Here is a 26,442-nt window from a genome sequence, read left to right on the forward strand (position 1 = left end):
CATGCCAACTTCTTGTTACTGACTCAGGATTAGTAGAGGAAGTAGTATGGGGAACTTACAAAAAAAAAGAAGAGAAGGAAAAGCAGAAAATGACAGAAATTTTACAGAATATGTTTCACTAGTTCAGACAGAAATAAATGCAAATCTCTGTACTCTATGTGTTTTAGAAAAGCAAACCCCAGAATCCTTGTATCCTGCAGCTCTGAAACTCAAGTAGCTCAGGAGTCTAAAGACTCAAAGGAGTTGAGCAGTTCCTGGCATGCAATAAATGGAACTGCTGAGGGGAGGTAGAGACAAAAATCAGCAGCAGAAGGCAGTCTTCCCCAAGCTACCAGGACCTAGGACAAGCAAGGAAGGATCCTCCCAAAAGCCTGAGAAGGCTTGCTGATCTTTGACACCTTGACTTCAAATTAGATATATATGCACTAAAAACAAACAAACAACAGACTTTTTAATTACGTGAGGTAAAATTTAGAAATAGAAAGGAAAAATACACAAACTCACAATTACAGTTAAAAGACTTTAACATCCTTTCATCAAATACAGTATTTGATGGAAGGGTTTGTAACACAGCTTAACTCCGGGCATCCTACAATGCCAACCTTCTCTGAATATCATCCAAGATCAAATGTAAAACAATTAAGAAACTGATAGGACTAGCTGGGCAGCATTTGGGAGGCAGAGGCAGGCAGATGTCTGTGAGTTTGAGGCCAGCCTTGTCTACAGAGCAAGTTCCTGGATAGCCAAGACTACACAGAGAAACCCTGTCCTGAAAACTAAAAGGAAAAAGAAAAAGGAAACTGATGGGCAGCTAGAGACATTGCCCCATGTGCACAAGTGTTGCTGCAGAAACCCAGGAGCCTGACTTTGGATCCCAAACCTGCGTAAAAAGCTGGGTGTGGCAGCAGTACATCAGTAATCGGGAGGACAGAAGAAGAAGAATTGCTGGAGCTTGTCAGCCAGCACATCAGTGAAAGATCCTACCTCAAAGAAACAGGTAGGCAGTGATAGAGAAGGCCACCTGATACCCTCCTCTGGCCTCTGCACACATGCCAATGGCACACAAGTGTGCTCACACACACATTTGGTCTGAGGGGAAAGAAGGCTCAAGGTTTACAAAACAGCTATCCTCAATTATCTGTGGTACTCCCTGTTCCGAGAATGTGAGAATGACTCTAAGTAGAACTATGACTAGCAAAGACAATTTGTGGGAAACATATTGAATTTCAACTTAATAGCAACATTAATTCAAAGACAGCATGATCTATATCAGAGTCAACTCCCTCACTGGTGGCCAGACAACAAATGACAGCAAAATAAATTGGACTAAAACAAATCAAATTGCTCGTTATAGTAGCTGACCTTTAACGTACTATCCAATTCCAGCTACAATTCTATGATGCTAATTTGGTAGACTTTTTCTCATCCAAGTATTAATCATATCTGACTCTACTTAGCATCCACTGTAAGTGGATTTAGGGTGGTACAGCACAGCTGAGACTTTCTCTACAACAAATACCCAAAATGATTTTCTCACTATCTCTGGAGCAAATTTTATGTGTGTATTTATATATCCACATTAATTCTCACTCAGGGGAAAAAAAAGAGTATCATCTTTCCAAATCTTACGTATTTGTCCAGAACAAAGCAAAACAGGCTTCAACAGAAGTTTCCAAATCCATCCTAATTGACCTCTCTGCTGGTATAAAATCTTCTAGTGCCATACTTCAGCAATCAATTGCATAGCCCCTTAAATAAATACCTCCTCTTCTGTCTTAAACTCTTGATCTTTTGTTAATAATTTCTCTTTTGTTTTTTTGAGACAGAGTCTCTTGTGGCTCAGGTTGCCCCAGAACTCTCTATGTAGCCAAGGATCACCTGAACTTCCTGATCCCCCTGCCTCCACTGCCTAAGTACTGGAATTACAGCATGTGCCACCACACCTAGCTATTAATAATTTCCTTTTCAATTTAATTAAAATTTTTTAAAGGCAAACATTATAACTATTCTGCATCTTCTACACATCAAGAGGTACACAGACACTCAAAAACAGCATTTGGTGTCCAAAACTTTACTTACTACTCATTCATTCATTCATTCATTCATTTATTTGGGAGGCGGTTCCAGAAGCATGCTACAGTGCATATATGGAGATCAGAGGACAATTTGAAGGGAGTAAGTTCTCTCCTTCCACTGTGCTTTTGAGGAAAGGTCTCTGTTTTTGCTGTTGTGCTGTGCAAGCAAGCTTCTAGCTGATTCTCCTGTCTGTCTCATATCTCACCATAGAAATGCTGGGATTCCAGATTTGAGTCTCCACATATGGCTTCTCATGGAATCTGGGGACCTAACTCAGGCTGTCAGGCTTACAGGGCTAGTACTTTGACTCACTAAGATATCTCCTCAGTCCTGTACTTGGTATTCAGCACTGGAAACATTTTAGGACAGGTATTTTATAAAGAGATATGTCTCTATCAGTAAATGGAAAATTCAATGTTCAAATCTAAATACTGAGTAAAATATATGACTTCTAGTCTCCTATATAACTACTAGAATGAGGCACTGCCACCATTGAGAGGTAATATATTCTAACCACAGTTAAGAGCATTCACTGCTCTTCCAGAGGACCCAAATTTGGTTCCCAGGAACCAAACTGGATGGCTCACAACTCTCTGTAACTTCAGCTCCAGGGAATCTGACACCCTCTGTGGCACTTGCACACATGGAATATGTACACTCAAACACACAAATACCTATAAATACACATTTTTAAAAAAAACTTTGTTTTTAAGAATCTTTTTTTAAAAGAAATCAAACTAGAAAGTTAATTATTTTAGGAAAATGACGAGATATTTGTTTCTTCGTATGTTAAATGTATTGGGGTGCAGCATATTCATTTAATTTTTAATTTGTATACCTTAAAACATAAAGAAAAAGACGTGTGTGTGTGTGTGTGTGTGTGTGTGTGTGTCTGTCTGTCTGTCTGTCTGTGTTTGTCTGTCATTACACAGACAAAAACATATTCTCATTTCCCAAACACTAACTGATAAACAATGGTTTTTGTTTGGTTTATTTGTTTGTATTTAGAGACAGGGTTTCTCTGTGTAACAGTCCTGGCTGTCCTAAAACTTGCTCTGTAGACTCAGATATCCGCCTGCCTCTGCTTCCTGAGTGCTGGGATTAAAGACGAGTACCACAAACAATGGCTTAGACAAAGTACAAAGAGAATTTCTTATTAGCTCAGAAACAGATCTGGAATTCTTACGGAGGCCTCTGGGTCTGAGAGTTCATCCAGTAACTTCCTGGCATCTACAACAGCTTGGTAGAGCCTCAGCTGTCTGCCGTCCGATGCGACAAAGCAAGCGCTTGCCGAGTTGCAGTACGTGCCTGAGAAGAGAGACAGTCTTCGGGTTACAGCCTGCCATGTGTTTTATTAATGACTACAGTATGAGAAACAAACAATTACACCTTTCTAGGTATAACCATCATCTAGAATCATAATTAAATGGATATAATTTATGGCTATAAGCTTATTAACAAAAATTCAGTAGAAAAAATATGAAAACAAAACTTTAAAATTCTAAAGATAAGCCTTACCAACATTCTAACAACCTATTAAAAAAAAATCTCAGGGCCAGAGAGCTGGCTCAGCAGTTAGGAGCACTGGCTGCTCTTCCAGATGACTGGGTTTGATTCCCAGCACCCACAGGGTAGCTCACAACAGTCTATACCTCCAGTCCCAGGGATCTGACACCCTCTTCTGGCTTCTCATGGCACCAAGCAGGTACATGGTGTACACACATACATGGAGGCAAAACACTCAGAACACATAAAATAAATAAAATTACTTTAAAAAAAACCTAACTATGACAAATATAAATCATTTTGTGAACCAGGCATGGTGGTAATATCAGCACATGGGAGGCAGCAGGATCTCAATGTCTGAGGCCAACATGGTCGGTATAACATGTTGCAAGCTATGATATTTCAAAAGAAAAATAAAGAAGAAAAAAAAGATGTTGTTCATAACAAATAATTTAAATTTTATTTGTTTTACAATAAAATAATAAACACTTACCAAGACAATAACTAGGAATAAGAGTTGGAAGCCATGCCACATTAGAGAAGGCTGAGGTATGTAAAGAGTTAATTCGAGCCAATTCTGACACTCCTCCAGTGTATGACAAAGGTCCTATGGGGTCGACACGCCACAGAATAAGTTCACTGTAGATTGCATTTGGGTCATGAAATGTACGAGTTGCTGCATTTCTAAGAGGCTGTTTCGATGACTCTTTTGTGTGTTTTATAGGATCTATCAATCTATGTAATTTACTGTCCGAGTCCCACTGACAGTCTGATTCAGGAGTCAACAGAGCATTATGATGGGAGGATGTCAGCAATAGTGGTAAAACCGAATGGCACGCCAAGTCATTGAGGTGGAATCTGTGACCGCAGTATCTGAATTTGTGCGATACAGTCAGAACAGTAGTAAAGGCTGACTTGTCAGCAAAAGTGACTGCCCACTGATTCAAAGACCCATCTATGTGTTTAGAGACCATCATTACTGTGGGCGCTAAAATGTTCATGTCTGCACTGTGTGATCTGGAGTGTGGCTGTGACCCATGAGAAGAATCTACAGACATCGGCTCTTGGTGTAATGGGGTGTGGTATGAATCTTTTGTACCATTTACACAGGCATACATCATGATGTTTTTACTAAGAGAGTTTGCATCCCCAGAGGGAAATGCAACAGGAATCCGAGAAGAAAAAGAAACCTGAAAAAACAAACATAGGATTCATTATAAGGAATTTGCCTTCTCTCAAAAATACTTTTCCAAACACACTTCTATTTTCCAAATGCCAAATCCTAGCTTCCTAGCTTTCTATATAGTTTAATTCCTTTCTTCTACTTATGTATTAGATCACTATTCACAGCCCAATGCAAAACAAAAAACAAAGTTTCAAATAGATTGCTTATGCTTTTATATCAAAATAACCACATCATGTATTTATATTATAATAAAGCTACAAAAGTTAACACATAAAAGCAGCTTGATTTGGCTTATAAAACTAAAGATGAGCACATGCCTTCAATGCCAGCACTTTAGAAGTAGAGGAAGGAGGATCAGGAACTGAAGGTCATCCTCAGCTATACAGCTAGTTGAAGACCAGCCTGGCTACATGAAACCCTGTCTCTTAAAAAGAAAAGAAAGAAAAAGACCTGAAACCTCCTATTTTCAAAGTAATTTCTTTAGTTGCATTAAAAATATTACAATTCTCAGAAAGCATTGAGTAGTAATTCAAATACTCAACGTGTTTCAAAAAATAATCATTTTCTTTGAATTAACTAAATGTATAAAATGCATAGTGCTGATCCTCTTTGAAAACAAGAATATGTATCTTCTCACTTGCTTATCAATACTAAATTTTTTAGTAATTCTGAAAAATCTGTGAAGTCTATATGGCATCTTGTTATTTTAAAAATATACTAATATTTTTATCGAGGAAATATACCTGGACTTGTCTAAATATTCCAGGGTTATATTCATCCAAATACTTGACATGCCACACTAGAAAGGTCCCATCTACAGGGTGTATCGTGAACAGCATGTCAGGGTTCTTATTCCACTCTGTCAGCAGCGTTTCAATCTTGCGATCGAGCAGCACCGTGGGCAGTGGCACTGGGATACTAGGTCCTAGATGGCACCTAGGACTTCCCTCTCTTTCTCCATCTTCATGTTCTGATGATCCTGTGCCTGCCTCCGATTCTCTATCCAGAGATAATTCTAAATCAGAAAAGAGATCTGTCAGAACACATACTAAATAATACTATAAAAATTCATTAGAAACTATAAAACTATAAGCAACCTTTCCAAGTTGTGGTCAGAAAAATATTTTGTCTGAATTGAAATTACTATATTTATTATCTTTAGATAAATAAAATTTCATCACATTGTTAAAATTAGCAAAACATATTTCCCATAAAACAGTATGACTTCTAAAGTACTACATTAGTCAAGGAAATATAACAATACCTATATACATACATACATACATACATACATACATACATACAGAGAGAGTTTGCCTAGCATGGAGGCACAAGTTTATAACCCAATCTACTCAGGAGGCTGAGGCGGGAGGAATTCGATCTCAGGGCCAGTCTGGCAGTTTAGGGATGCTGTGTCTCAAAATCAAATGGAAAGGGCTGAGGAAGTAGCTCTCAGAGAACTTGCCTAGCCTGCATGAGGCTCTGGGTTTAACTCCACACCATAAACAAAACAAAACATCAGCTAGAGTTAGTTGGTGTGTCTAAGAACAAGCATAGTGCCTGATCTGAGAGACAACCAGTACTAAAAATGAGAAAGAAAGAAAGAAGGGAGAAGTCACACTTCAAGAGGTACCACAAGAAGTTGTTATTGTTAGTAAACAAAGAATACAAACCATGGTCTAATTTCATATGTAAACCCCTCTCTCTTTCCTCCTGTGAGCGTTCCTCATCTTCTCTGTCTGCATCATCGCTTTCATGATCTAATTGTTTTTCAGAAAGTTTTCGTAATTGGTGCATAAATATTTCCGTAGATGATGTAAAATGAAATTCCTTGTTATTTAACCAATGAACTACAAATCCCCCATTGACATCGTCAATATTAAATGAAGTGCCAACCAGGACATTTGGAATATCTGTGGAAACAAAAAAATTAACTCTCAATATGATGCTCCAGTTTCTTCAAAAACACAGCAAGTGCTTATCATGACTGATGGTTTGCTCACCCAGAAGGTGCCAAACAACCAGCCAGGACAATTCTGCCAGGACTTGTAATAACTTTAACTGAATTTAACAGTGACTGGAATTGTTAAGAACTAATGACATACTCGTACATGAAATTAAATTACAGTACTAATTTCAAAACCAAATATATCAACACATCAACCTTAGCTGAATCCTGGTTTTGAGATAAGGGGGTGGACTGTAAGACCTGTAAGAGATAACTATGGAACGACTTAATAGTTTCTTAGGCATCACAATGATGCTGTGATATATGTTGTGACTTTCCTTACTCTTAATGAGATATTTGATGTTCCTGAGGATAAAATTCCATGCAGCACTTGGAAAAGATTAAGACAAAAACTCGCTTACACATATGCACACATGATCATGTGTGCAAATACACACACACACACACACACACAAAAACAGAAAAATCAATTACAAATGATAGTGGTTAAACGTAAGTGACAGCTATGAAGGTGTTCACTGCACTATTCTTTAATTTTGCTGAATGTCAGAAATGTTCCTAAAGTTGAGAGGAAAGATCACATAGATGCAGGAAAGAACCAGGACAACGGTTCCGTGATTACAGTGCTCATCAGGCAAGCAAGAGGACCAGAGTGCAGATCCCCATAATCCATGTAAATGCCAGGTGGGTATGATGGCCCACCTGAAATTCCGGGAATCAGAAGTGCTAAGACAGGCTCCCAGAACAGGCTGCCTAGCCAGACTAGCTATAGTGGTGAGCTCTGGGTTCAAATAAGGAATCCTGCCTCAATGGATATGGTGGAGTGAGTAAGGACAACTACCAGACAGAGGTTCAACTCTGGACCTCTGTACAGACACACGCATGCATGCGTGCATACACACACACACACACACACACACACACACACACTTGCCCAAACATATGCAAATGTGCATATATACACATATGTACACCACACACACACAGCAGAAAGAAAAAGACATGTATACATACACATATAGGTTGAAGAGACACAAATGAATACAAGATAAGATATTAACATGTGATGAATCTATGTAAACAGTATTACATTTGTCAGAAAATTCTATTGGCTAGGGCTGGAGAGTTGGCTAAGTGGTTAAGAGTGCTTGTTGCTCTTATAGAGGACCTAGACTGATTCCCAGCACCCTCATGATGGCTCACAACTATCTGTAACTGTAGTCTCAGGGGATCAAATGCCCTCTTCTGATCTCTTTGGACACCAAGCATGCCTATGATGCATACATATACATACAGGTAAAACACTCCTACACATAAAATAATGAAATATATTAACTAATTTTACATTTTAAAATGTCTTTTGGCTGTATCACAGATTCAAATGTTTTCCTGAAAAAAAAAATAAGAGAAAAAAAACCTAACAGTACAAAACTACTTACATTTAACAATCAATTTAGTCAATCTATAAATTATATTTGCAACCTATATATAACGCATCAAGCCAAATGACTTAACAAAATTATATTTAAAATATTATGTAGGTGGGTCAGGCATGTAGCACACACCTTTAATACTAGCACTAGGGGTGGGGTGGTCTCTGTGGGTTTTAGGCCAGCCTGGTCTACATAGTGAGTTCTAGGCTGTAGGGAAAAGGGGCCAGCTAAAGAAACCCACCCTGACCCTGGAGCCCAGAACCAGTGAAAGAAACAACCTAGATCTGGGACCCGAGCCAGAGAAAGAAACACTTTATCCCTGAACCCAGAACCAAAGAAACATGCCCTGACTCTGAAACCAGTGCCAAAGAAACAAACTTTGTCCCTAGAATCAGAGTCAGTGAAAGAAATATGCCCTGGCCTTAGAATTAGAGCCAAAAAGCTAAGAAAGGCAAGCAAAAGAAACACAGTTTGGTTCTAAAATCAGGGCCATCTCTGCCCCTGACCAACAAAACTAACCAATCCCTGAGCAGAAAAAACTAACCAATCCCTGGACAGAAAGTATTCTCCCTGGAGAAACTTTGCCCCTAAGAAATCCTATATAAACTACCCTGCCTGTTCAGTTATGGGCTGTTCTTTCCCACCCCCATAGAGGCAGCCACTCTCCTGGACTCCTCCTTCCCAAATAAATCTCTTTTTCAAAAGAGTCTTGGGTGTGAACATCTTCATTCGCTGGTGCAGAGAAGAAACACCTTGCTAAGACGTTGCTTAGGGGACTGAGCAGAAAAAAACTTGCAGATACATTCCCTTAGGGGAATGAGCAAGGAAGAGCTGAACAGAAGATTCTCGCAGAGACTTCTTAGGGAACTGAGCAAAGTGGGGCAGAAAAAGTAACAACTTTTCACCAGAGCCAAAGGAGATTGCTACATTTCTGCAGGGGTTTCCACTTTAGCAGAGTGAAGCAAAAGAAACAACATCTTGGGCCGGAGAAGAACAGAGCTCTGCTGGGAAGTCCCCTTAAGTGGGGGCTGAGCAAAGCTCAGCTGCAGCAGCTCTCCAGGAGAGGAACAGGATTGCTATATCCTGCAGGGGAGACCATCCTCCACCGAACCCCAACTCCAGGTTTCGCCTGGCTCCCCCAAGCAGTCAGGATACCTTTCCTCCCAGAGCCGAGCTGTCCTGTTGCAGCTCCAGCTGCCAGAGCTGTCCTAGCAGCTCAAGGTATCAACTGACTCCCCCAGCAGTCAGGGCTATATAGTGGGATACAGTTTCAAAAGCAAACCAAAATAAAATAATATGTTACAGTAAGGCCCAATAGCTGCAGGAACATATAACCTCTATGTTTATCCACAATAGAGCAATATACAATCCCAGCCCATCTGGTTTCCAGAGCATACACAGTTAAAAGCCAAGCTTTCTAAAGTAGATGGAATTTATAATTATAATTTATAATTTTTAATTAGTTGCACAGGCAGCCACAGAGTAAGAAGTAAAGAAAGGTATACAGAAATAGAGAAAGATAAAAGACCAGAGGCAAAAGATAGGATAATTTAAGAAAAGCTGGCAAGAAATAAGTCAAGCTAAGGCTGAGTATTCATAAATAAGACTTTGTGTGTATTTATTTGGGAGCTGGGTAGCAGGACCCCCAAAGAGCCAAAAGAACAAAGAGTAAAAAATTTAAAAAAATAAATAAAAACTACAGGTGGGGGCAGCCATTGTAGCCTTGTCAAACAAAAAAACAAGAACTAGAAATGTAGGCATAAAGGATAATTTTAAACATCTTAGAAGCTAACGTAGCTGAATCTTGCTTCAAACTCAGCTTCCCCCTTCTTGTGGACTCTTTTAACCCTTCCTTCCTTTGTGTCAGGCACCGATACCTAGAAATACTTCCTACCTAAACCCCAATGCACACACACAAAGTAGCCACATCTAACCTGGACTCGGGTAGACAATTTTTACTGTCCTCCTTTGTCCTCCAATACAATGTCTCTGTTACCACCCTCAGCCTGGTAATAACCTACTTGCAGGCCACCCTCCTCCCACCTCAATCCATTCACTGGGATTCCAACTCTTGGTTCAGACCTTTCATTCCTGTCTCTCCAGAATATTCTTTGCCTTACTGTAACCTACTTCGAGGATCTCCTCTTCCCACCATACTTCCAACTCTCTGGGAACGTGGCATCTTGGTATGGATCCACCTTAGCTCTTTCCTGAAGTTCCTCTCAGCCTTTTCACCTAGCTCACCTCTCTCTATCTCTCTGCCACCCACCAACCTGCAGAGCACTCTCTACCAGATGACATACATCCACCACACTTTTCTAAGATCCAGAGAGGGCAACAGAAAGCAAATAATGGAACACCCACTCAACAAAGACAAAACCAGATATCAACACCTAGAATCACCTCAATCATCCCAACCCAGATGACAAGGCACCATTGCAAAAAAAAAAAAAAATAAAATCATGAACAGCCAAGACAATATGCCTCCACCAGAACCCAGTAACCCTGAGTTACAGTAGTCCTGAGAAATGCAATATAGCTGAAGAACAAGACAAGGACATCAAAATAGAAATCATCATTATGTTCAAGATTTATTCATATGGGATATGAATAAATCCCTTAATAAGGGATCATTTTACACATCTTAGTAGCATAATGAAGCTCTGAAAAACACAAACAGTAGAATGAAATAATGAAAGCTGGGCGGTGGTGGCGCACGCCTTTAATCCCAGCACTCAGGAGGCAGAGCCAGGCGGATCTCTGTGAGTTCAAGGCCAGCCTGGTATTACAGAGTGAGATCCAGGACAGGCACCAAAACTACACAGAGAAACCCTGTCTCGAAAAACAAAAAACAAAACAAAACAAAACAAAAAGAATAAAATAATGAAAACAGTTCATGAAGTAGAAACAGAGTCACTAAAGAAACCCCAATTGAAAAATGAAAACTTTAGGAAGTCCAACAAAAACCTCAGAGGTGAACCTCACTGGCAGAGCACGAGACACATAGAGAGTCTCAGGCATTGAAGACAAGGTAGAAGAAATAGATACCCCAGTAAAAGATATGTTAAATCTAAGATAATCCAGTCATGAACATCCATAAAGAACATCTGGGACACTATGAAAAGACCAAATCTATAAATAATAGGAACAGAAGAAGAAGAAAAAGTCCAGCTCAAAGGCAAAGAAAATATTTTCAACAAAATCACGAAAGAAAATTTCCCCTAAAGTAGGAGGTGCACGTGGCATACAGAACACCAAATAGATAGAAACAGAAAAGAAATTCCCAACAATACATAATAACCAGAACAATGAATGTACAGAACAAAGAAAGAATAATAAAAGCTACAAGGGAAAAAAAAGACCAAGTAACATATAAAGGCAGATCCATTGGAATTACACCCGACTTCTCAATGGAGACTCTAAAAGCCAGAAGGACCTGGACGGATGTTCTACAAACTCTAAGAGCTCACAGATGCCAGCCCAGACTACTATACCCAGCAAAACTATCCATCACAATAGACAGAAATATTCCATAACAAAATCAAATTTAAGCAGTATCTATCTACAAATTCAGCTCTACAGGACTAGAAGGAAAACTTCAACCTGAAGAGGTTACCTCACCCAAGAAAACACAAGAAATAAATAATCTCAGATCAGTAAATCAAAAGAGGGGGGGGGCACATCTTAGCAACAAATAGGAATCAATAAATACTGCTCACTGGTAACTCTCAATACTGAGGGTCTCAAATCCCAATGAAAAAACACAGACTAACACAATGGATTATAAAACAGGATCCATCTTTCTGCTGCATCTAAGAAACACACCTTACCATCAAGGATAGATGTACCTGTGGTAGTCTGAAAGAAAACGGCCCCCACAGGGAGTGGCACTACTAGGAGATGTGGCCTTGTTGGAGTAGGTGTGGCCTTGTTGGAGGAACATGTCACTGTGGAGGTGGGCTTTGAGGTCTCATATAGGCTCAAGCTATACCCAGTCAGAAAAACCATTTGCTGTTGCCTGTGCAAGATACAGAACTCTAAACTACATCTCCAGAACCATGTCTGCCTGCACACTGCTATGTCCCACCATGATAATAATGAACTGTAAGCCACCCAATTAACTATTTTTCTTCATAAGAGTTGCTATGGTAATGGTGTCTCTTCACAGCAGTAGAAACATTAAAAGACAAAAGTTGGTATCAGGGACTGGGGTATTGTTCTGATAAGCTGGTCATGCTTTTGTTTGAAGGAATATGGACCTTGGGACTGTGGATTAGAGAAGCAATTGATCGCTTTAAGTGCTGTTTAATGGGCCATCCTAGTAGGAGCATGAAGGTCAGTGGTGTTGAGTGTAATTTGAACTGTGGGTGCCTGGATCAAGAGGTTTCAGAGAAGAATTTTAGTGTGTTGCCTAGAGATTATTCTTGTGATATTTTGGTGAAGAATGTAGCTGATTTTTGCCCTTGTCTGAAGAGTCTGCCAGAGGCTAAAATGAAGAATTTTGGATTAATTCTGTTGGCAGAGGAAATCTCAAAACATCCTTGTTGGGGAATATTACTTTAAGGTGTGTTACTTTTGTTTATGTTGCATTTGTTTACCTCTGTGAAGCTGTGTTACTGTGCCTGTCTAAAACACCTGATGGTCTAATAAAGAGCTGGATGGCCAATAGTGAGGCAGGAGAGAGAAACAGGTGGGACTGGCAGGCAGAGAGAATAAATAGGAGAAATCTGGGAAAAGAAGAAGTCAGAGAAGGAGAAGGACTCCAGGGGCCAGCCACACACCTACACAGCAAGCCAAGCCACAGAGTAAGAGTAAGATTTACAGAAGTAAGAGAATGGGAAAATCCCAGAGGCAAAAGGTAGACAGGATAATTTAAGTTAAGGAAAGCTGTCAAGAAATAAGCCAAGCTAAGGCTGGGCATTCATAAATAATAAGACTCAGTGTGTGCTTTATATGGGAGCTGGGTAGCGGGCCTCCCAAAGAAGAAAAAACAAACAACAACATAGCCTAGTATAGACTCTGTTGTATGGTTATTAGTGGTAACTCTAATGAAGATTTATAACAAAGAGGAGCAAGTCAAACAGAGTAAACTACAAAATATATAATTTGAGGAGAAAAGGAACATTAGGAAGTGGAATGGAGCTAAGTCCATGCAGGCCATTCATGAAGCTGTGAAGTTGAAGCCTGGATTGCCTTGGAGAACCCAAGATGTTAGAGATGCTAGAATTGTGGGATACCTGCCAAGGAAAGCTGCTAGCAGGGAGTGGAACCAGTCCAAGAGAAAGAAGTGTGTTGCAGTCAACAAAGCTGAATGGAGTTGGAGGTCTGATGAGTGCTCTGACATCAGACATGGAGATGCAGAGTTTGGAGTTTACCCAGCTGGTCTTGCTTTGGTCCAGTATTTTCTCACTATGCTTCCTCCCCTATGACTTGTAATGATAATGTACATCCTGTGCCATTATGTTGGAAGTATGTGATCTTCTTTTTTAATTTTGATTTTACAGGTGATTACAGTTAAGAGACAGCATGAATCTCAGAAGAGACTTTGAACTTTGGATTTTTAAATAAGTTTGAAAGTGTTATATGAGACTATGAGGACTTTTGAAGTTAAACCAAATGTACTTTTGCATTATGATATAGCTAAAAGCCTTTGGGGGCTAGGGAGTAGAATATGATGGTTGGAAAGAAAATGGCCCCCAAAGGGAGTGGCACTATTAGGAGTAGGTGTGGTCTTGTTGGAGGAAGTGTGTCACTGTGGAGGCAGGCTTTGAGGTCTCATATATGCTCAAGTCACACACCAGGGAGACAAACATTTCCTGTTGCCAATGCAAGATGTAGAACTCTCAGCTACCTCTCCAGCACCATGTCTGCCTACATGCTGCCAAGACCCACCATGATGATAATGGACTGGATCACTGAAATGTGAGCTACCCAATTAATTGTTTTCCTTTATAAAAGTTGCTGTTGTCATGGTGTCACTTTACAGCAACAGAAACCCTGACTAAGACACTACCACAGGATAAAAGGATTGGAAAGGTGTTCCAAGCAAATGGACCCAGGAAGCAACCAGGTGCAGCCATTTTAATATCTAACAAAATAAACTTCAAAATTAAGCAGAGTGGTAGGGGAGGACACCACAAAGGGAAAACCCACCTAGAAGATATTGGAATTATAAACATTTATGCACCACCAAACATAAGGGCATTCAAGTTCATAAAAGAAACACTACTACTGCTAAAAATCACATTTTGATAGTGAGTGGCTTCAATACCCCACTCTTGTAAACAGACAGGTTGTCCAGACAAAAACTACACAGAGAAATGCTGGAGTTAAATAATGTCATAAGTCAAATGGACCTAACAGATATTTACAGAATATTTCACTCAAACACATTAGCTCATGGAACATTCTCCAAAACTGGCCACATACTTGGCCACAAAGCAAGTCTCAACAAATGCAAGAAAATAGAAATAATACAGTACCTCTTATCTGACCACCACAGATTAAAGCTGGATATCAACAACAAAGAAAGCAAATTCATGAAAATTTAACTCACTACTGAATGAAAAATTGGGCAAGACAGAAATTAAGAAGGAAATTTAAATATTTTAAAAATTGAATGAAAATAAAAACACAGCATACCCAAACCTATGGAATACAATGAAGGGAGTTCTAAAAGGCAAGTTCATAGCACTAAGTGCCTACATTTAAAGAGAGAGAGAGAGAGAGAGAGAGAGAGAGAGAGAGAGAGAGAGAGAGAGAGATATCTCATATTAGCAACTTAACAGCACACCTGAAAGCTCTAGAACAAAGAGGTAAAAACACCACAAAACAGTAGATAGTAAGAAATAATCAGACTCAGGCCTGAAATCAATAAAATAGAAACAAAACAAAAAATACAAGAAATCCTTTAGCCAAATTAACTAAAAGATGGAGAGAGAAGATCTAAAATAATAAAAATTATGAGACAAAAAGGGGGACATGACAATAGACACTGAGAAAATCCAGAGAATCATGAGGACATTAAAAATCTGTACTATTCCATAATAGAAAACCTTAAAAAATGGATACATTTCTTGATATATATGATCTACCAAAGTTAAATCAAGATCAGATAAGCCATTTAAATAAAACCCCTAATGAAACAGAAGTAATAATTAAAAGTATTTCAGGCCCCCCCAAAAAAATCTTTTTTTAAAGCCCAGGGCCAGATGAATTCAACATAAAATCCCACCAGACCATCAAAGAAAAATTAACACCAATACTCCTCAAAGTATTCCACAAAATAGAAATGGAAGGAACAGTGCCTAATTCTTTTTATGAGGCCACAGTCACCCTGTTACTTAAATCATACAAAGACCCAACAAAAAAAAAAAAGAGAATTACAGTTCCCTTATGAACATGAATGCAAAAATTCTCAATAAAATACTTGCAAACTGAATCTAAGAACACATCAAAAAGGTTATCCACCATGATCAAGTAGGCTTCATCCCAGAGATGCAGGGATGGATTAATAAATGTAAATCAATAAATATAATCCACCACATAAACATACTGAAAGAAAAATCACATGATCACCTCTTTAAATTCGGAAAAGGCCTCTGACAAAATCCAGTATCTCTTCATAATAAAAGTCCTGGAGACACTAGCACTACAAGGGACATATAGTTCAATATACTAAAGGCAATATACAGCAAGCCCACAGCACAACCTAAATGGAGAGGGACTAAAAGCATTTCCATGAAAATCCAGAACAAGACAGGAATGTCCTCTCTCTCCACACCTATTCAATACAGTGCTTGACATCTTAGCTAGAGCAACAGGACTAAAGGAGATGAAGGGGACACAGATTAGAAAGGAAGAAGCCATCACTTGCAGATGATAGGATTTTTTTATACATGAAAGGCCCTAAAAACTCTGCCAGGAAACTTCTACAGCTGATGCACTTTCCACAAAGCAGCAAGATACAAAATTAATACACAATATCAGTAGAAATCCTATATACAAATGTCAGACTGTGAAAGAAATCAGAGGAACAGTAGCTTTCACAATAGCTCCCCTCAACTAGAAAAATAAAATATGGGGGAACAGCTCTAACCAAGCAAGTGAAAGACTTGTATAGTAAAAACTTTTAAGACATTGAAAAAGATATCAGAAGATGGAAAGATCTCCCAGGCTCATGGATCTACAGTAGGATTAATACAGTAAAAATGGCCATCCTACCAAAAGCAATCTACAGATTCAATGCAATCCCCATCAAAATTCTAACACTTAGGTCCCAACACTGACCCAGCTCCCATCCCTAACCAAGAAGCTATCTTCATCTGGTAAGCATTGGAAAGGAAAAATTAGTTTTCTCCCATGGAGTCTCATTGGGTATATTAACCACACTTAAGGACAGGCCCAGCAGTAGAAAGCATAAACACAAAACAAACTCAGTGGTATTTTAGAGGTTTTGTCTCATATTGCTTGGGATGGGCATTTTTTACCTGGTCTTCTGCTTGTATATTATGGTATCTGATTTTGAGTTTTTATCGTTCGGGAGTTTTGTTGGTTTTGGGGGGGATTGTGTTTTGGTTTTTTGTATGTGTGTATGTGTGTGTGCAAGCATGCTTGTGGGGTTTTTTTATTTGCATGCTTGTTTTCTAAAGAGAGAGAGAAAGAAGACATCAAGTTGGGTGGGCAGGGAGATGGGAAAGACCTCAGAGATGAGAAAGGGGAAACAATGATCAGAATATATTGTATGAAAAAACTATTTTTAATTAAAAATATTAGTTAACTATGTAAATTTAAAATAAACAGGTAAATTTAACTTTAGTAATATATTTTCTCTCAAAATAGAGAAAATGTAATTTCAGTAAGTAATCAATCTGAAATAAAATTATTAAACAAGAAATTTTGCATTCTTTTTTATACTGTCTTAGGAAATCCAGTGTGTACAGTACAGCAAGCCCCGATTCAAAACTGCCACATTTCAAGGTCACTGGGCAGTACACATTTGTAGTCACTGTTAAAGATCAGATTTTACGAACTGCATTTACTAAGTATTTATACTCAGTAAATTTAACAAGCATTTAAAGATGAAACCCTTTTGATAACTATGCTACAATCCACAGCCCCAGAGAGACTAGGTAACAAGCAGAGTTGGGGGGGGACCCCAGATCTCCCTGGGAAGGGAAAATAGCAAGGATTTCATGAGTGGACTGAGGGCAGGTAGGGATGGCATGCCACGTGATACTCATAGAAGACCTGCTCTTTCCTGGATGGAGGTGGAAGAGGAAAGGACCGGAGGGGGGGGGGGGGTTGCTGGGAGGGATTGGAATGGGGACTGAGAAAAGAGGATGGAGGGCTGTGGCCAGGATGTAAAATAAATAGATAAATTAAAAAAATATGAAACCCTTTCTTTTACCCTAAAGCAAACAGACCTCCAGCTGATAAAGTAGGGCTGCATTTATATAAATACAGTTCTATCAGCAATGCAGTAAGAAATTTACAGCCTTTCTATATATTTTTAGACCAAAAGAAAACATGATGCCCTTAAATAGAAGCTCTCAAATATGCTTTTGCCAACATAAAACCTGTTTCTATTAATTCTTAGCCCAGATAAGAGGACAGGCTAAAAGAAAATACTAAGGCTAAAGAAAAATATCTTTCTACCTAAGCATAGTCCAAGAAAGTCCACACAGGTAGAAAATAAGCTACACTGAGAGATAAACTATTTAGATAAGGTTATACAGAAGAGCCACAGGAGCAGTTCAACTAGTGAGGGAGTATGCTATTACCCAAGCTATCGCCATTTGTATTCCCAGGCTCAAGTAAAGCTCTGGTTTACTTGGAACCCTTTGTAGACAAAGATGTTCAAAAATACTTACGGAAATTACACCGCAACAAAAATCATATAGACCCAGCTGGGTGGTGATGGCACACACCTTTAATCCCAGCACTTGGGAGGCAGAGGTAGGCGGGTCTCAGCGAGTTCCAGGACAGCCAGGACTGTTACATAGAGAAACCCTGTCTTGAAAAGCCAAAAGGGAAAAAAAAAGAAAGAAAAAAAGAAAAAAAAATCACATAGACCCAACCAAAGACTACCTTTTATTATATTGCCACTCTAAGAAGTATTTTAAAGGGCAACATAAAATAAAAACCAGGTTACAAAAGGAACACTAGTTTTCCATGTATTCCCCTTATTTCAATATATTTATATAAAAATAAGACTCTTCTTATCCTTTACCTGTGGCAGGATTGATGCTTGCTGCGATGTGAAAGTGACACAGTGCATTGGCGTGGTGAGAAATGTGCCTCTGGACTTCATGGGTTGCAGTCTTGTCGGGCATCAGTTCAGTGTGAGTTACAAGAACAGAAGACCTCCGTTGTCCTTTCCTTAAATTCTTCAAATGGTGTATTGTCTAGAACAGAAAAGTACTGTCCTAAACCCAACTCTGAAAGGTCTAATGAATGCCAACCAATGAAGACCTTCCGCTACTCAGAATTTTAAGACTGGACCCTATGGAACTGACACTTTTTGTTTGTTTGTTTGTTTGTTTGTTTTTCGAGACAGGGTTTCTCTGTGTAATTTTGGTGCCTGTCCTGGATCTAGCTCTGTAGACCAGGCTGGCCTCGAACTCACAGAGCTCCGCCTGTCTCTGCCTCCCCGAATGCTGGGATTAAAGGCATGTGCCACCACCGCCCAGCGAACTGACAATTTTAAGAGATGCTTTCTTAATTTTGGATATATGCTCCATAATTCTTAATGGCTGAAACATCTGTCCAGCCTGCTCATACTGTATTTTAAAAGTGGAAAAATTATTTCACTTTCAAAATATTCAGCCATGGCCACTACACAGCAATGATACGAGTTTTCCTGTGCCTAATAGTTGTTTGTTTGGGGGATAGAGTTTCATGTAGCCCGGGCTGATCCTGAACTCCCTATGGAGATAAATATGACCTAATAGTTGTCTGTTTGGGGGATAGAGTTTCATGTAGCCCGGGCTGATCCTGAACTCCCTATGGAGATAAACATGACCTAATAGTTGTTTGTTTGGGGGATAGAGTTTCATGTAGCCCAGGCTGATCCTGAACTCCCTATGGAGATAAATATGGCCTTGAATTTCTTCTGAATACTGCAATTACAGACGTGCACCACATGCCTAGTCTCTAGCATATTTTTCTAGTTGCTTTTTATTCTTGTTATACTGTTGGTTTTTGTTTTTGTTTTTCAGAGTCTCACTCTGTAGCCTAGGCTGGCCTTAAATTCTCAATCCTGCCTCTGTCTCTCAGGTGGTAGAATCACAGGATGCAATACCAAATCCAGGTCTACCACACAGAGCTTCTTTGCCTAACATCTTAATAAATAATTATCTTTATTATTTTTTTAATTATCTTTATTCTTAAGGAACAAAATGAAAGAAAAATAAAACATCCAGAACTAATTTCAAGGACTTTTATGTATTTTACTAGTTAAAGGTAAGTTCTCCTATAGATTTTGACATTTAAGCTGCAAAATGAAAACAAATCTGTTACTTATCAGTAACAAATCTTAACTTATCTGTTACAAATCTGTTACATATACATACTATATGCCTAAAATCATCACTACCTATATTTAGCTTCATAACAGCACACATTGAGAAATCTCACACACAAGCATAAAGTAAGAATTTGCTATTAACTTCACCACATGTTCATGTGCACCATATCCAGGAAAACAAATCTTTGAAATCTGTTTACCACTTTAAATAATATAATACCTCAAGAGCATGTTGGATTCTGTCTTTGTGTTTTCCAGCATGAGAAAGGTTGCTGGCGATGCTGGAGGTAGTGGTCTCACAAATCTGCTCACCCAAAAGACAGTCTTCTGGCAACAACGTTTCTGCCCAGAGCCGACACACACCATCATGGCATGAAGTCAGTAAGACATTACAGACAGAGCCCCTACAGTGAAGAGAAACACAGAATACTGAGTACCGATGCCATCCATGGGCTAAAAGCTATTAATACTGGCTCTTCAAGTACTAAAATGGCATTAATATAAAACACTCTACAAAAAAAGTCATTCATCCAGGGGCTTGAAGGGCTTGAAATTGTTCCCGAGACACCATTAGAACTGGGAAATGATCTTGACAACAGCTGTAGGAATTTCTGCTTGACTGTACATGTGTTATTGAAATCCAGGCTCTAGGGAACATTAGTATCTTCTAAACAAACATGATAATAAAAATCATTAAATATAGTTACTTAGTTTATAGCAGTAGTCTACCATTTCTGACATCCTGACAATCCAAAGAGTTGTAAATAGGCAAACAAATAAGCACTTCATAATGTAACTGTAAGAAGGGTATCATTACAAACTATAAATCAACATCATTACATTAAAGGATGTAAATAAATAAATAAATAAATACCTTGTAACATCAAGCAGCTTGAATACATTAACTGTTCATTATAAAATAAAGAAATCCTCTTCCCCTTCCTCCCCCTACCCCACCCATCTCCCTCTCTCCCTCTTTCTCTCCTCTCTCTCTCTCTCTCTCTCTCTCTCTCTCTCTCTCTCTCTCTCTCTCTCTCTCGTGTGTGTGTGTGTGTGTGTGTGTGTGTGTGTGTGTGTGTGTGTCTGTTATGTGTGTATCTGTCTGAATATCTGTTTCAGTTTGTCTGTCATGAGGGCTTGGGAGTTAATGGGCTGGATCCAGGACCTTGTGCACACCAAATGCTCGGCCAACTAAGCTACAGTCTCCAAAAATTATTATTTCTTTATAAAAATTGCATTCAGAGCTGGAAAGATTACTCGGTGGTTAAAGAGTACTTGCTGCTCATTAAAGAGGACCAGGGTTCAATCTCAACACCCACATGCAGGTCAGAACCATCCATAACCCTAGTTCCAGGGATTCCAATGCCTTTTGCTGGATGTAGTACACATACATACATTTAGGCAAACACATATACACAGGCAAGGATGTGGTGCACACACAAATGTAAGCTGCCTTACTAATTATTTTATAACTACCACATATTAGTACAAAGAACACTGAATAAAACAAAGGTTCAAAACAAGGTGCTCCCTTAGCAAGGCTAAAGACTTGGGTCATTGACATTTGGAACTCAGGATTCAGTTTCTCTTTTGAATGGATCAAATAAACCTTTCATTTGGATTCCAAGAACAGATGAATTCCCCATGTTATCTCAATATAATGTGCCATTTCTGTCATGTATAAACTGCTCTTAGATACTTTTTAGCAGATGAATAAGCCTTTCTAAGCAAGCTTCTGAGCAGCCAATTGTGTTCTTAAATCTGTATATACAATATGGAAATCGCCTGTATGTGCTGTTTGCAGTTTATTTAATCTTCTGAATACCTTTAAGAGATATCATTAACAATGAGGGAAATTTTACATAATTAAACCTCCAAACAGATGGTTCTAAATCTGTGGATTAAACCAATTGCACAACAAAAATATTTTTTGGAAAAAAAAATGCATCTATATTAAAAATTTACAGGCTCTCTCATAATATTTTACTCTACTAATAAAAGTAAAAAAAAAGAATCTATGCTATAAAAGTTATCGATATGTATAGGTTACATGTAAATAGTGCACCATTTTATATAAAAGACTTGAGCATCACAAATTTTAATATATCTAGGAAGTCTCATAACCAATCCTTCACAGTTATAAAAAAAATGACTAATTAAAAACAATAATACTTCAGCCACATATGTACCAGCTCTAGTTAGCACAGCACCAGCTCAACACACACACATACAAGGTATTAAAATTATGGAAAATGGATTATTTATGTCAACAAAACTCTCACTAAATCTCTGAGAGGGTCATATGGGTAACCCTAGCATCAAAAAGGTACAACCTAGCCAGTTTATTCACTGTAAATTATATTCTTACCACCATGTACATTATTAATAATTTGTTACTTTTCCTCAATGTGTACTTTCCTATTTACTAGCAAAAATATCCTTTTTAGAATCTCCTACCACTAATGTTTCTACTCACAATACCAGTTAATGTTGTCTGGGCAAATAATGTACGCTATGCACTGTACAAAAGACTTCACGTACACAAGCACATCTGTCTCATTGCCCTCTGAGATGGTATTATTACTACCCTCATTCAACAAAGAGAAAAACAGACAGAGAACTTAAGAAATCTATTCACCAGTTCACAGGGCTAATGACATTAGTAGAACCTGAATTCAACTGCACTCTAGTCTATTCTGTTAATCATGACATACCAGTACAGTGAAGATTCCATTATCACTATTTTCACAAACATATAAGAACACAAATTAATGTTTTATGAAACATGTATCCAACCTGGGCATATACTTGCTAGTTTTACGCCATGAGAAACCTGTCACTGCTCGAGGATGTGCCAAGTAAACAAAGGAGAACTGAGTAGATGCCTGTCTCCTTTTCACTTCATGGTGATCCTGAGGTATGATTGAAGACTTCCAACCAGTCATGGGGTACCACACCTTCAGAAGACAGTCATCCTGCAAAAGATACAGGTCCATATAAAACTAATTTGGACATACACAATTCAAAATGTGGTAATGTGATTTCTAAAACAAGATATATCTTTAAAACACAATATGTAACCAATATATTACAAAACCAAACCTAAAGTGAGCTTTTATTACTTAAAAAAATAAGTGGGCGATGTATTCATTATCAACCTTCTGTGTGTACTGGCATTTTTTCAAACAGAGACTAATACTGTATAAAGACTTACAGATGACAGGAGGGATATAAGAGAGGGTAAAAAAGATGACAAGTTATCTGTCAGTCACCGTCATTCTCTGTGTTAAGGTAACTGCAAGGTGAAACTGATCTTCAATACAGATTATTTCCTGCTCTAAGTAAGAACCATCAAATCTTTTCTATAGGACTAAACAGATGAGAGTAAGCAAGCAGGCTTCTTCTAGGCCACACAAGTCTGTGGCACAGATTATTCTTTGTAAACACCTTACTTTCTTTTCACCTTTTAAAAATGTAGAAAACGGGGCTGGAGAGATGGCTCAGTGGTTAAGAGCACTGCCTACTCTTTCAGAGGACCCAGGACCCACACAGTGGCTCACAGCTGTCTTTAACTCCAGTTCCAGGGGCTCTGACACCCTCTCAGCCACCCTTGAGTGCTGCACTTACATGGTGCACAGACATACATGCAGGCAAAAATGCACATACACATAAGATTAAAAAAAATAAAGAAAAAATGTAAAGACTCAAGACAGGGACTGGAGACTTAGCTCAGGGGTTAAGAGCACTCGCTGCTCGTGCAGAGGGCCTGGGTTCAATTCCAGCACCCACATGGCAGTTCACAACCATCTGTAACTCCAGGTCCAGGGGTCCAACACTTTCTTCTGACCTCCATTGGCATTAGGCATACAGGTGGTGCACATATATACATTCAGGCAAACACTCACACATAAAATAAATCTTAAAAACTTCTTAAAAATAACAATGTAAAAAAACACAAAACAAGCCAGGCAGTGGCGGTGCACACTTTTAATCCCAGTACTCATTCAGGAGGCAAAGGCAGCTGGATCTCTGTGATTTCAAGGCCAGCCTGGTCTACAGAGCAAGCAAGTTCCAGTACAACCACTCAACACAGAGAAACCCTGTCTCAAAAAAATAAAAACAAACAAACAAACAAAAACACACAAAACAAGCAATAAAATTGTAAAATTCATTTGTTAGCACCTGGGCTAATAATATCCTGATGCCTACTATAAGTGATTTAAAAAGAAAGCATTTAGCTAGCCAAGAGAAACATTTCTATTCCTATAGTACTTACAGGTATGACAACAGCACTGATTTTATAATGTGATGTGTGTGTGCATGCGCGCGAGTGCATGCGTGAGTACGTGCGTGTGTGCGTGCATGCATGCGTGTGTGTAGGCGTTACATCCACACTGAGTATGCAGGTGCAAGCACCTATGTACACACCCGTGGAGGCAGAAGAGGACCCCAGAAGACTTCAGGAACCTCCTCTATCATATACCTCATCACCTTGAGGCAGGGTCTCTCATTAAATGGGAAGCCCACCATTCTGGCTGGTACAGCTGCTCAGCTCTTGGGACACCCCTTGTCTCCTCCCCCAAAATGCTGGGATTACAGGCTCATCAACCATGCCCATCTTTTCATCTGAGCTCAGGTTAAGTGAGAGGAATGCATGGGTCTTTAATTTTGTCAAAATCCCACTGAAAGATGCAGTTAAAAACATACTTACTTTTATATAAATTAGTAAGTTAACTTTAAAAGAAAAAAAAGATGACAAGATTCATATATTCATTTTTTACCAACAGAAAAAAAAGATGAAAACTACTTAATGTTCACTTAGAGTTGTCCGAGGGGTATAGCTCTGTGATACAGCGTTTGCCTAACTTGCATGAGGACCATCCCAAGTGCAAAACAAAATAAATTAATTTTTTTTAAGTTGTGTGGCTAAGTTAAATTGTAGTAGATTTACTCCCATGATGGATAAAAAGACTTAGAGCCAGCCTTGGTCTCACACGCGCGCACACACACACACACACACACACACACAAACACACACGTATGTGATTCCAGCACTGCAAAGGCTGAGCCTGGATGAATTAGAGACTAGGTTGGGCTATATACTAAGAGACTATTAAAAAGAAAATATTTAATCAAGTACCTTGTGAGTAGAAATGGCTCATTAATAAATAAGATTTTATTTAAGCTCAGATAAAAATTCCAAATACCCTTAAGCCCAAAAAAAATTAATTCTACATTTAAGAAATGGATCTTATCAGCAAAAGTACCCAATAATATTCCGAATCTGCAAAGTAACTGGACTGGAGCCCTATGCCAGCTGAACTGAAGTTCTGTCCGCACACATGCTGCAGATGAGTGGGACACACGTGCCCTGGAGATCCACACAGTACCCATCGCTTCGTCCTATCACAGAAACCCAGCTTTATCAACAGAACAGATGGGATGGAGGGACAAAAACTGCCCAGCATTCCAAAGTCACCTTCTGTTCTTTTTCTCAAGGGAATCTTAATTAATATTGTATTTTTTTCAAAAACCTGAGGAGTAATCTTCTCAAATTCTGACACATTTGCTAACTAACCCTCAAAGGATACTTAGTAATAAAATATTCTTATCATTCCATAAGAATTATTCAACAGCTCTTTGGAGAACTGGATGCAAGCTTAGGGAAACATGACTAAACTAGTAAAAATCCTCAGTAATCTGCTAAGGCTGTGTACAATAAAAATTCAAAGACAGAGGTGTGTTGTTTTTGAATATATAACCAGGGTGGAGGGCCTTGAGGAGCTTTAATCTAGGTGCCTACTGAAGGGAAATATGCTTTTGGTCTGTGACTTACTCCTACACAAAGTGCAAAAGCATCTTTCAGATTCATTAATGATGAGAATTCAAAAAGATGTTCCAATAATGAATCTGATTATCATACACAGGTTTTTAGCAAACTTTACAGTGCTAAGTGAGCAGGCCTACAGGTGCGGCCCTCCCAACCGAGCTACGGAGGAAGATGAGGCCAGAAGATCACAAGTTCAAATCCAGCTTTGACAACTAAGACCTTGTCTGAAGACAACAGTTTTTTTAACTTTATTATATCTTATTATTTATTTGTGTCCGTATGTGTTCAAGTGGCATGCAAGTGGAGGACAAAGGACAACTTATGGCAGTTGGTTCTCCCCTTCAACCACACAGGTCCTGGGAATCAAATTCAGGTTGTCAGTCTTGGTGGCAAATGCCCTTACCTGCTAAGCCATCTCTCTGAACCCCAAAAATATTTTAAATGGGGAAGGGGCCAAGGCTATAGCTCAGTGACAGAATTACCTTGCATGTTCAAAGTCCTAGGTTCAATTACCAACACCATAAGTAAACTATAGTGCCCATGACTCTGACAAAAGACCGCACACCCAAAGCTGGCCTGGTGGCATAGACCTGTAATCCCAGGTCTGGGAGATAGAAGGACCAGAGTCAAGGTCATCCTCAGTTACACCTGAGTTTGAGGCCTGTCTGAACTATGTCAGACCTTGTCTCAAAAAGCAAAAACATCACCAGGCATGGTCATGTACATCTTTAATCTTAGCACCCAAGACATAGAGGCAAAGAGATATTTATGAGTTAGAGGCCTACTGGTCTACATAATTAATTAACTTAAAAAATATACATCCATGGCCGGGCGGTGGTGGCGCACGCCTTTAATCCCAGCACTCGGGAGGCAGAGGCAGGCGGATCTTTGTGAGTTCGAGGCCAGCCTGGTCTC

The 26,442-nt window shown here is 39.0% G+C and overlaps 1 protein-coding gene across 2 annotated transcripts in view; it reads right to left on the reverse strand.

Annotated features, from left to right (window-relative positions):
- The window catches only part of Dmxl2 (Dmx like 2), a 129,787-nt gene that overhangs the window by 69,684 nt on the left and 33,661 nt on the right, over positions 1 to 26,442 (reverse strand). For both annotated transcript variants that reach the window (XM_059267903.1, XM_059267902.1), the window contains exons 7-13: positions 22,494 to 22,672; positions 19,918 to 20,101; positions 18,402 to 18,576; positions 6,442 to 6,681; positions 5,512 to 5,783; positions 4,076 to 4,772; positions 3,263 to 3,384 (exon numbers count right to left, since the gene is read on the reverse strand). In XM_059267903.1, the coding sequence (XP_059123886.1) occupies positions 3,263 to 3,384; positions 4,076 to 4,772; positions 5,512 to 5,783; positions 6,442 to 6,681; positions 18,402 to 18,576; positions 19,918 to 20,101; positions 22,494 to 22,672 (1,869 nt within the window). The remainder of the gene's footprint in view (positions 1 to 3,262; positions 3,385 to 4,075; positions 4,773 to 5,511; positions 5,784 to 6,441; positions 6,682 to 18,401; positions 18,577 to 19,917; positions 20,102 to 22,493; positions 22,673 to 26,442) is intronic.

The sequence above is a fragment of the Peromyscus eremicus genome, chromosome 7 (genome assembly GCF_949786415.1).
Source record: "Peromyscus eremicus chromosome 7, PerEre_H2_v1, whole genome shotgun sequence".
NCBI lineage: Eukaryota > Metazoa > Chordata > Mammalia > Rodentia > Cricetidae > Peromyscus > Peromyscus eremicus.